The sequence below is a fragment of the Morus notabilis genome, unplaced genomic scaffold, assembly GCF_000414095.1.
Source record: "Morus notabilis unplaced genomic scaffold, ASM41409v2 Scaffold400, whole genome shotgun sequence".
NCBI classification, from domain to species: domain Eukaryota; kingdom Viridiplantae; phylum Streptophyta; class Magnoliopsida; order Rosales; family Moraceae; genus Morus; species Morus notabilis.
In genome coordinates, this window is record NW_010367230.1 from 86,539 (window position 1) to 98,805 (window position 12,267).

Here is a 12,267-nt window from a genome sequence, read left to right on the forward strand (position 1 = left end):
TATGAATTGGAGGGAAAACGCTTCCTTCAACTCGTCCCAGCTTGAGATGGAGTTTGGCCTCAGCGTCCGAAACCATCTTCGGGCAGAATCCGTTAAATGGTTTCGAAAGGCTCGGGACATGATCTCCCCGGCGTAACCGTGCAAGAGCATGTGCCCCGTGTACATCTCCAAATGGTCGTCGGGATCTCCTCGCCCATCATACGGTGGGATTGATGGCGACCTGTATTTATCGGGGAGAGGGGGCGCCATTATTTCTTCGGTAAATGGATGGTCATGTGTGCGGTTGGGCGTGATATCGACGTTTACCACCTCAGCCACACGACCTATATTCTTTTTTAGGCCCGCCACGTCCCATGTCAGTTTTTGCTCCAAGCTGGCCATACGTTCCATGATGGCGCGTGCTTCCTCTGTCGAAATGGCCGAGCCGGCTACTCTCGACGCTTCTGCCCTCTGAACGTTGGGTCCGCCTCGGGCCTGGCCACTTGCCTATACTGATCCTAAGTCTCCTGGCGGGTTTCCACCTAGATTCTGGGATAGTACCTCGGGGTTTCCTAGACCTCTCGGTACCCGGTCCTCGGGAGCTCGGAGTCCGGCGGCCCCCAAACGGCTGCCGGAGGATTGGGAAGGCCGAGGCCTAGGAAGGCCCCGGTGATTCTCACTATCCCCGGTTCCCTCTTGGATATGTGGGCGGTCACCGTGGTTCGGATCTCCAGCCATGGCGTGCCCTGCGGCATCGGGGCATCTTCTAATGGCGGCATGGAGTTCCTTCCATCTAAGCGCTCAACCACGGTCATTAGCCCACGTACCAGCTCGGTTAGAGTGGTTAGTTGGGCCTGCATCTGCATCGGATCCGGCCGTGGCGCGTCTGGAGGTGGGACTTCGTTTCCGACCGGGCGTAGATCTCCTTCCATCCCGCTATTCCCTGGATGGACGGCGGTTTATAACTATGTTGTTGGGGGTCGAATGCTTTCGGTCCCCAGTGGAGTCGTCAATTGTTGACAGTCAAATTTCGCCAATAAAAACCGACCGGGTTACCTCTTGGTTTCCCTTTGGATTACCGGCCAGTGTGTGTAGTCAACGTATGAGGAGTTATTGGAAATGTGTGTTTGTGTATTCACTAAATCATACATAGGCAAATGACACAAGGAAATTTATAGTGGTTCACTCTATAAAATGAGAGCTACATCCACTGTGATTTTGTATTTCTTTTGGGAAAATCAATATTTACAATAATTGTTCTTATTAAATCTGTTCTTTTCTTTTCTGGAATTTTCCGAACCCCTTCTTTACTGGGGGTCTTCCTCCTTTTATACTGGACTTCTTTCGCTTAGGGGGTTTCCTTCATAGGTAGAAGCACTCAAGTGCTCTTCTTTGGTAGGCCCAGACGTAGCCCACTAATCAGCACTGTTCACTCAGCCAATTAGTCTTCTATCACGGGTCTGTGCTTCTCCGTAATACTTTTCTGTCCCCCGTGGGGCAGTCTGATAGCTTGCAATTAATGCCTGCAGACGTCCTCCACTTCTGCACGTAACCCGTCACGTCCTCCAAAGAACGTTCCCCTCGTCGTCAGCACTGCTTAGTCCAATCGCCTTCTTCGGTGGCCCTTTCTGCGGTCGAGAGATCTTCTTCCCTCAATCTCGACGGCGCAATCAGTCGACGCCATAAGGGGTCGTCGCCCTAATTTGGACTTCGTCCTTGGGCCTTCACAGCGGAATATGAGGGGTCTGTAAGCGTCGAGGGTTTCTCGCTTGGTGGGGAGTAGTCAATGCCACGCGTCGCATTATCGTTCGTCTATGTGTCCGTCACATTTTTCCACACAACAGTAAGCTTAAGAAATTGAGCTGGCGGGGGGAAGAATCAGTAAGTGAAGCTAAATCTTAACAACACCCAAAATCTTTTCCCACAGACAGCTGCATAAAAATCAACAACTGCAGAGAGAAAATGGCAGAAATCAAAGGCAGTCGAAATTGTCACGATACCGAAATCGTGAAAGGGAGGTCGTTAAGACGTCTTCGACGATTGGGGGCTTCGACTGCATGCCTGATTTGTGCCAACGAGAGAGAGAGAGAGAGAGAGAGAGAGAGAGAAAGAAAGAGAGAGAGAACGAGGCAGAGAGAGAAAGAGGCAGAGAATGAGAGGAAGAGAGAGATCGTGGGAGGAAGAGAGAGATTGTCTGGAGGAGAGAGAGATCGTTGGAGAGGAGAGAAACAAATCTGGAGTGCGGGGAATAGAGATGGTGGGGCAGAAGAGAGAGAGAGAGTAATCGGAGGATAAAGAAAAAAAATCCTATTAAAGATAAAAATAAAGAAGATTTTCTTGTACCCTACCTCTATTAATATGTGCCAAATATCTCAATAGCACCTTTGTCTAAAGCTTCGAATGAGACTTCATATCCGAAACGCATGAACGATCTGACTAGAAAGTCATTCAAAACTTGATCGAAGAACCAGCGTTTATTAAAGAAGCAATAGAGTCGATTATAAAAAGTACTAGTTTGAAAGGCTCATTGGAATTGATCCGCTACGGGATTTACATTATACGCATCATAAGCACCTTAAGTTTTTTAATAATTATATTTATATATTTTTTAATTTTTACGTTATTAAGAAAATTTAGCCCAACATCATACAAATCCAACAAAAAAAAAGTATGTTAACGTATAAGATCCCAAAAAATAAAAGTATGCACCTTTAAAACTAAAAATGCTGTTATTTTCTAGTCTTTTGTAAATGTAAATATGCTATATATTTCATCAGCATATATGAGAAATGCTATATGCTGCATTTTCTCTTTGAAAAATTATGCCTCTAAAGTAATGTTAGCAAACACCACTCGAGCAGTCAAGGGTTTACAAAAAGAAGGGGGGAAAGACCCTTTAACCTAGTGCTAAACAATTCTCATAAACCATAAATATAATTTCAGACATGCATATACATAGTACGTACTATATTACATAAACATATACAATCGGAATACATAAAATACTTCCTATTTCTCTAGTATATGACTCGGTAATTTCCGAGTAAAAAATTCTGATCAACGGAAACTCTTCACACATTGCAATTCGGTATAGCTTATTAAGCCTTGAGCGTCATTTCTTTCTTTACAAAAACATAACTTTTCCAGAATTTACTTTGATCCAAATCCACCTTCCATGTCTTTCTTTTTCGCTTCGGTTGTTAGAAAAACAAAATTCACCAGACAACTCTCGTCATCTCAAATTCTACCTATTCTAAAGAGCAACAGTTTTCCGGAGTGCAAACTGTACAAAAATTCATGCATAATACATGAACAAGCTACTCCCAGCAGCACAAGCAATCAAGTTTTTTTGGGGATGCCATGCCAGATGTAATAACTTGGAGTTTAAGTCACAAGAGAAGTCATTGCCTCCTAAGCTTGAATTTTCATGTCCTGAAAGATCGGAACAGACATAAATTTTAGGTGGAACAAGAGACAGAAAGTAGCGTATTCTTAAACAATGTCCAATGAAGAGTGCTAAGGACACTTGAGTTTATTTGGTGTAGGTCTCGCCAAGGACCACATGGGCCCCACAAGAGCCAGACCAACCAATTGGTGGGAATGGAGTCCTTGACACCAATGTGATTTTCAAATGTCCCGAGCACAACTCAAATACGAGGAAAAAGAAAAAGAAGAATTTAATGGCTCCGACCCTGCCGGTAAAATCCACGTGTTAGATTGCTCAAGGAAGACCTTCTAGCCCTTGGAGCAGCTTGGAGAACCGGCTTCCTGCTACCAAGTTCAGAGAGCAAAGCAAAATTTGAGTTTGCAATAGCTATTAGAGCATCTTATGTTTATGTAACAATTCAGAAATTAAAATTTAAGTTCAAAAGATTGATGTTAGAGCATCCTATGCAACAATTTATTATTTGTGGTATGATTATATAAAGTTCAGACTTACAAAAGACCATAGTAAGTACCAAGCTAAGAAAAATTCAAACAAACTATGAAACATAAATAAAACGTAGTGCCACCTATGTGGGGCATCTCCCCATGACCAATGTTTGCAGGATTGATACTTAGCCAATGCATTTTTCCATTTTAACAACTGAGCTGAATTGCACACACTTAAATCTGGAAAAAGCTAAAAAGTTTTAACCACTCTGACGCCTAATTAGTCAAAAAGTCCTTTCTAGGTTTTGACCAAGACAGTTATATGATCAAAACTGGCCAAGTTTCTCAATCAGGAAGTTCAACTGAACAGGTGCTAAAAGATTGCATTATCTTACAAAATAAGGCTCACACGAGTCAAATGTCCATTTCTCGGTGCACCTTAACAATTTTCTGACAGAAAAAACTATTTCTGGGACAGAAAAAACTACTTCTGGGACAGAAAAATTCATAGGTAGTGTTATGTAAATCCATCCTCAGGGCCAATTTGGGACAAAAGGGACTAAAATTGAAAATAATCTCTACTACTTTTTAAATCTCATTCCCACCAATTCAAATAACTACCATTTGGGAAAAACCATAAAATAGAAGAAAAAGAAGCAGAAAGCCACCTGACAGGATGTTTGCTAGCCTCTATCGTGATTCCTTCTTCACTTCCAACACCACGAGAGACAATACGTAAATGATTGCTGATTCAAGATTACGAACATTTGTGTCAGAAAAGCTGCAAGCTTTGGTCAAATCACAAGTTGATTGCTAAAAATATCCCTCATAATTTAAGATGCAACTGCAGTTAAGATGAGAGACCTATAAGATCCAGTAGCAAAACGACGTCCATCTCCACTGAGACAGCAAGCAAATTTATCAAATATGCAGTCATTATCATACAACTCGCATAACTGCCAGAAAACATGGTAAGGTGTCAGTAATAGGAAGGTGTGTGAGGACAAAATTAAAGATGCACACGTTCGCCCCGTAATTAGAGGACAAAATTTCCTAGTACTAGATTGGAAATCTTATGGTAACAACAGCAAGTGCTTCTTTGTTCAAGAAATTATAATCAATCAAGGGCCGGCAGAGTTTCAACTTTTCCACCTAACACTCACAAGTTATGAATATTACGTCTTCATCAAGTTCGAGAAATTAACTCACTCACTCCTGGGAATTTAAAGCATACACATGATAGAGAAGGTTTTTCAAACAATTATTGATTATTGTGAAGCCAAAAATAAGTAATTAAATGAGATTGCAAGCAGGAAAGAGTAATGATGGTTCTAATGTACAATACGGCCATCAAATCAAACAGCCATACTTCTTTACATATATGATAATAGAAGAGAGTTGACAGAGACTACTAGCACAGTAGCATCCCAACCAGATTACCGCCCACTAGCAATCTCATTCCACCAAATGCCCCCCTTCAATTAATTAATAAAGAAAACTAAGAGAATAAAATGTTCAATCACATGCCCCTAGGGCTTACAAGGAAATTCTTGCAAAAGAAACCACCATAAAGAAAAGTAAACTTAAGCCTCGTTTATTTCACCGATTCGAGTTTTCAGTTTTAAGGTTCTACAGTTAAAAGCTCTAAGAATATGCCACATCTAACTTTTTCTGCTACAGTTAAAAGCTCTCAGAAAATGTCACATCTCAGCTCGAATTGAAAACTCGAATCTGCGAAGCAAACGATGCCTTAAATGTCATAACTCTTAAGGAAATAAAACCTCTGGAAATTGAACAGTCATATACTTGCTCAGATCTTCAATTAGGTATCAAGAACATATCAACTGACCTTAGGGCGTAAGTGCTCATGAATCTTGTATGTTACAATTGGCGAAGAATCCATGTGCATGTCCCATAGCTAGATAAAAGAAATGAAAGCATCAATTGTAGTTCATAATGAGACAACACTCAAAACACACATTAAGACACCCGAAATTTACTTTCCAAATTTGAACAGCAAAAGAATACATAAAGTTAAGATGTAATTATAGAATACAAGTGTAGTTGGGTCAAAGAAGCTTTAAATGCTGTATTGGAAACGGAAACGAGTGGGAAACGAAAAAGGAAGAATTTAGTAGCTTATCTAGGATGGCCATCAACTTCTCTAGGAAATCGGACCTACTTTTTACATCTCTCGTCATTTGGGTTCCTATTCACATCTTTGGGCTTCAACTGAATTGAGAAATAGGTTTGATTGTCCACCTTTTTAATAAAATATTTGTATAAAATATAATGCATCCTCCAGATAATTCAAATCAAACCAATTGGATGCCCAACTCCTTCCTATATGTCATGACCAATCAATAAATGTCTAACACTCCAACTTTGTCATGTATTCCGTACATTACATAGTATAGATATCATATCCATGGAGTACAATTCATTTTTAAGATGCCTTGGTGGTGAAATTGTAGACACGTGAGACTCAAAATCTCGTGCTAAAGAATCAGGAGGTTCAAGTCCCTTTCAAGGCATAATATTATATTGAGAATTGTTCAATGATAAATATCTTTACCTGAAACAAGGACGGATAAGGTCTACTTAGAAGAGAAGTGCAAAAAAGTGGAATCATACACTTGGTTAAGAGAAGGAAATAAACATCTCGGGTTTTAAATGTTCAGCTGTAATATGCAGAGATAGGGGAAAAAGGAATCAAAATCAATTAATAAAACCTTTAGATTCATGTAATCACGACTTAAGATGTACCGCCCATCCTTTGAGAACTTCACATCGGAGATAGATGCAATGATCTCTGTGAAAAAAGATTTCAACCCACGTGAATCTCCATCTTGCAATCTGTGTAAAACATGAGAAATCACAATAGTAAAATCACAGACAAGCCAGCACAGATCAAACTCAAACCCAAAATGAACATAAGTAAAACATTCAGAAGAAACTGACATTATCGCGCTGTGATCACATAAAGCTGACCGCCGCATGTCAACTAGACGAATAAACCCTCTTGAGCTGCCATATGCAAATAAATTACAATGAATTGGATTGAACTCAGCTGACGTTATAACCTCTGTAAAAATTAAACAGAACAGTTAGAAGAAGATTGAAAAATCAGGGACACTCGAGTGTCAGACATGGGATACAAAAAAAAAGGGAAAATGTGAAGTTCAAATAGAGGAGCACAAAATACAATTAATAATGGATGGACACAAGTACCGGTAAGATCCTCCATGTTTGATGGCTTCATGTCGACAATGTTGAAACACTGACCACTGATCTCAAGATTCCACAAGTTTATTCTAAGGTCATCTGCAGAAATAAATGTCTCGCCGTCGCTGGACATAGAGTAGGAAACCAGATATCCCCTTAGACAGTGTAATATCTACAGAATTTTAACCACTTAAGAACTAAATAAAGAATGAACAGAACAAGAAAATGATTATTATCACTGGTAGCCCTTGAACTATGAGCACTAAAACACTTTGTTCTGGCAAATTACTCCCTGAATTTTTTTTTTGGGTAACTGTGGTCCCTGATACAAAAATTGATGAAGGATTTCCGAATTCTAACAAAGATAAGCCTATCCTTATCGCATAATAACTAGAGATTCTACAGAAATAGTGACCTCATGCACATAATGTTCTAGTTTTTAAGGGTCTTTAAAAGTAATAAAAAGAACATTTTGAGCTTAACGTTACTATTTATATTTCTAAAAAATTTCAAGTTATCACGTGATGCACACGTGATTACCTTTGTTAATCACAGAAATTCATCATCCTTTTATGGGACCAAAACTACCAAAAAAGGACCCATATCCTCTGTCCCTTTTTCCTATCTCTCTCTCTCTGTCCCCCCAATCAGATTTGGACACCACACTAAAATAAGCCAACTCACTCTTAACAAACTCCCCTTATATTTCACTCTGTTACTAACCTTTCTCTCTTTTTTAACTTTTCTACTCTTAACTTTATGTGTGGACCTTACATTACCTTTCATTTTTCTAAATTGAAATTGGAGGAGATATCTGATACCTCCCAAGTCAAAACCGTCTCTTTTATCTTTTGTTTTTTTGGTTTTCTCTTCTTCCTCCTCCGATTGAAAGCAATGTTTGATATACCATTTTTCTTCCTCTTTTTTCTCCCAAGTCAAAAACCTGTTTCTTTTATTATGATCATGATAATCATCATCATCATTATTATTATTATTATTATTATTATTGGTTTACTCTTCCTCCTCCAATTGAAAGAATTTGAAAAACGTTCAGAAAAAAGAAAGAAAAAATATGCACCTGAAATAGCTCATATCACAAACTCACAAGAGTTGATCAGAGCATGGACCTTTTTTTCCCCTAAGGAGAGCAGTTGTTTCAATGGAGAAAAAAGAAAAAGGAAAATGGTATATCAAACGCCGCTTTCAATTGAAGGAGGAAGAAGAGAAAACCAAGGGGGAAAAAAAAGACAACTTTTAACGGTTTTAACTTGGGAGGTATCACATATCTCCTCCAATTTCAATTTTAAAAAATGAAAAAATAATGTGGGGTCCACACATAAAGTGAAGAGTAGAAAAGTTAAAAAAGAGAGAGATAGGGTAGTAATGGAGTGGAATATAGAGGAAGTCTGTTAAGAGTGAGATGGCTTATTTTAATGTGGTGTCCAAATCGAACTGGAGGGACAGAATAGGGAGACATGAAAAAGAGACAAGATCTTGGTCCACCAAAACATAAAAGTTCATAAAATAATTCGTCAAAAGTTTAGGAACCAAAGTTTCATAATGCTTATAATTCAGGGTTGTTACCCTAAAAGAAAAGATAACGGATGGTTTTATGGACAGATTAAAGAAACAATGCATGTGCTATGTAATCTGCAACTGCATGTAACCAAAACACATATATATGGAGTCACAATAAATAAATAAATAATAAAAACCACATTTTACCTATTGGTTGAGATGGAGTTAATATTAAAATCATGAGCATGAGCGTACACCTTCCGACATCTTGTATGTGCAATATCTTCCATATCCGCAATCTAGTAAAGCAAAAGACTAGCATGATAACCTTTTATACTCAGAAGGATCTAATGCAATTGTCAAAAAGAAGAAAAATTTTCAAAAATCCTATTTTACCAACCTCAACATATCGATCTTGTGATGGTGACATGCTCTTGGCCATCTTTTCCATCCGTTCTGGATGATAGCCATTAGAAACGGATGGCTTGTCTTGTTCGGTCATGAAACTACTTTCAGCCAAAAGGACATTCTCTGAACTTACAAGCGGATAAGGGTCCATGTCTTTTACTTTTTTCACCTTACGCTCCGTAACCTGCCCTCAAATTAAGAATAAGAAGTGTTAATTGTTCAAACAATATCACAAAGTCAATAAAATGCGTCCAGTCTCATTAATCCCCGTCACTGAACATAGATCCTGCGTATTGTTCTTTGCTTTGGGTGCTCCTCAAAAGTAATTTCATTTCTCCCATTTCTACTTGATTAAATAGACCCAAAATATCTTTGGGCGTTTATCTGTTATAACCCTTGGGTAGAACTCATCCCCAAAAGCTAGCTTGTAGGGAGAGGGTGCCCAAGTGGTTATAAACCCACATGCTAAAGCAATGTGAGACTCAATCAGGATCTTAACATACCACCACGCTTCCGATACCAACGTCCACGGCGGCCCACTCTGGATGGCTCACTCTGGCCTTTCGAGGTCGCCCCTCCCCAGGTCGCCTTTCCACTTTGGCACCCTCTCCCTACAAGCTAGCTTTTGGGGATGAGTTCTACCCAAGGGTTATAACAATTGGTATCAGAGCATGCTCCTCCTCAGGCTCACGTTGCGGAAGGGGCGACCTGAAAAGGCCAGAGTGGGCCTCCGTGGACGTCGGTGTCGAAAGTGTGGTGGTATGTTAGGATCCTGATTGAGTCCCACATTGCTAAAGTATGGGCTTAGCATGTGGGCTTATAACCACTTGGGCACCCTCTCCCTACAAACTAGCTTTTGGGGAAGAGTTCTACCCAAGAGTTATAACATTATCACATACATTCTTCTTTCTAATCCCCAGTAAGCAGTAGCACTTTTACTACTTAAGCGGGGTATTACTAACTAAACTCCGCAATTAATAAAAACGGAGGTACTACCTGCCAATACTAATCAAGAACTAAATAAGGTCAGAAAGAAACTGAGAGGAAAGAATTTCTCTTCGTTGTCTTTTACTCTGTACATAGGATCACATGTATATACAATTAATCCTAGCTATAGATCAGAAACTAATCTAACCAAATCAATCAGATTAAAAAAAAAATCCTCTGATTGAGGAATCCCCAAATTCTCTCCTAATTCTAGACATGTACAAGTCATACATTCCCAACTAAAACATACATTGGAATGTAGTGATTTTAGAATGAAAAGTTCATAGATTTATGCACAAGGAAATACGCGCATTCAAATGTCACCAAATGATTAGGATGAGAAACACCTTGATTTAGCTCTTCTTATAGAGTATTTTGGACTGTCTACCCTGAATTCTAGCATCACTGAAATCCTTGAAGAATCAAAACATTTTCCAGTGACCAAACTAAACAATTTGTACTACACCCCCCCATGGCACCAGCAACTTCTTAAATCCCTAACCGACCAAGAGTCCTAGTATCCACCCTCTAACAAGAGAAATACATTATCATTCTTCACAAGTTCATTGAAATGCAGAATTCTTTAGAGATAATTTATTTGTTCAGAAGTATCCACACCTTCCACAGTTTAATTGTTTTGTTATTTGTGGAAAGGATGAAGAGTGATCCATTGGGCGTAGCACACCATCTTATTTGGTTGATCTTCTCTTCAATTTCTAGGCTCTTTAAATAGTCAAACTGCAAAGTCCATACACAAAACACCATTATAATCACCACCATACTCAAGCACGGATAAACTGCATCGGCAAAGATGCACTTTTAAATCACAAAAATGAGAGTAAACCTCAGGCTCATGACTCTGAAATTCGGTCTTGTATTTAAATTCAGGATTCCATGTGGAGTTGAAATCCAGTTGCTCCAACTCAGCACGAGACTGGTTCTGATTTGAAGTCTAAGAATCGAATAGTCAAGTGTAAAAAAGATCACAAACCCAATTTTTTATGCAATCATCAGATGCCAACAAATGAATACGGCTGCCGTCCTAACAAAGAATATTTTCGCAAAATGAACTCAGAACATTCTTTTGTTACACACACAAATGTTTTCAAGCATGCTTGTTTTGCGCATTTAAAGAACTGAAAACCGCCGTAACAAAAATTTCTCACATGTTTCCCATCCTTCCTCTCGAATATCACAACGCGGCCACCTTGATCCCCGACAGCAAGATAATCGCCACTTGCATCGAACCCCATCGCAGATATAATATCAACTAAAAACAGTACCACATTACTTAGAAGAGAGTCAATCTTTTAGATACGTTCATTGATAAATTATGCTTTTTAACACAAAATAGTCAGTTTGGAAGTACCGGCAAACAAAAAACTAATAACGGTCACCTGCAATTAGCTTAAACTTTTCTAATAATTAGTAACCACAACAAACCCCTTAATTGCATTATCTATTTTATTAAATTTTGATTTTTGAGCCTTAATTAATTTTGAATCGCCATTTGCATTCTGTCCATGTTAAATTCTCCCCTTTCGTTTTCCATTAAATTTTAGGTAGTTGAAGAATTGGTAAACTAACAAGTCACAACCACGAAAATCAAAAAATAAAATAAAATAAAATACATGAAAACGGAGCTGAAGTTCAGTAAACAAAACACACTAATTTAAGATTCGTCAAGCAATTCTCTGTTCTCCTATTTTCTGAGCAACCAAACACCAGCCAGGAAAATAAAACCCTAGCACACAGAGAGAAAAAATCTAACCGTCCTGGACATCTTCGCCCGGAGCTCGCTCGCCGAAAACCTGAGAGAACTTCCACTCCAGCGAAGGAGCGCGAGAGTCGGAGCTCAGAGTCATGAGAAGCTGGCGAACCACGACGTCGTATAGTCAGTTTCGAATTTCATGAGAGAACCGCCATTAGAGGAAATACTGAAATACTCGGAATTCTCTTCTCTTAGCTTTTTCTACTTTCCTTCCTTCCCACCACTCGATATTTTTCCGGGAAAATGCTGTCCACTTTCGGATATGCGCCAAAAAAAAAAAAAAAAAGAAAGAGAAAAAAAAAACGATTACTCAACCTACCGCATGAGTTAAAATATAATTATTTAGCTAAAAAGATATTACTAAAAAAAAAAGTTAAAAATTTATACTCATAAATTATAGGAATTGTCTTCAATCTATACGGAATTAGAACGTCGTCGTATGTATATTTTTTAAAAATATTTTTTTTATTAAAATATATATAATATGAGAAAATACTTATAATTTA

The 12,267-nt window shown here is 38.8% G+C and overlaps 1 protein-coding gene across 3 annotated transcripts; it reads right to left on the bottom strand.

Annotated features, from left to right (window-relative positions):
• Positions 1 to 2,907: 2,907 nt before the first annotated feature.
• Positions 2,908 to 12,007, bottom strand: LOC21386471 (serine/threonine protein phosphatase 2A 55 kDa regulatory subunit B beta isoform). 3 transcript variants are annotated; one of them, XM_024174762.1, is made up of 14 exons: positions 11,762 to 12,007; positions 11,157 to 11,260; positions 10,835 to 10,942; positions 10,609 to 10,728; positions 8,996 to 9,187; positions 8,803 to 8,894; positions 7,084 to 7,202; positions 6,814 to 6,937; positions 6,585 to 6,708; positions 5,702 to 5,770; positions 4,717 to 4,808; positions 4,521 to 4,598; positions 3,671 to 3,750; positions 2,908 to 3,411 (listed from the first exon to the last, which is right to left on the bottom strand). In XM_024174762.1, the coding sequence occupies exons 1-14, from the start codon at positions 11,853 to 11,855 to the stop codon at positions 3,275 to 3,277; spliced, it is 1,533 nt and encodes a 510-aa protein (XP_024030530.1). In that variant the 5' UTR covers positions 11,856 to 12,007; the 3' UTR covers positions 2,908 to 3,274. The 3 variants fall into 3 exon arrangements, with proteins under 3 accessions (XP_024030530.1, XP_024030531.1, XP_024030532.1); XM_024174763.1 differs by having other exon boundaries at positions 3,671 to 3,747; positions 11,762 to 12,006; XM_024174764.1 differs by lacking the exon at positions 11,157 to 11,260 and having other exon boundaries at positions 11,762 to 11,857.
• Between the last annotated feature and the right edge of the window lie 260 nt (positions 12,008 to 12,267).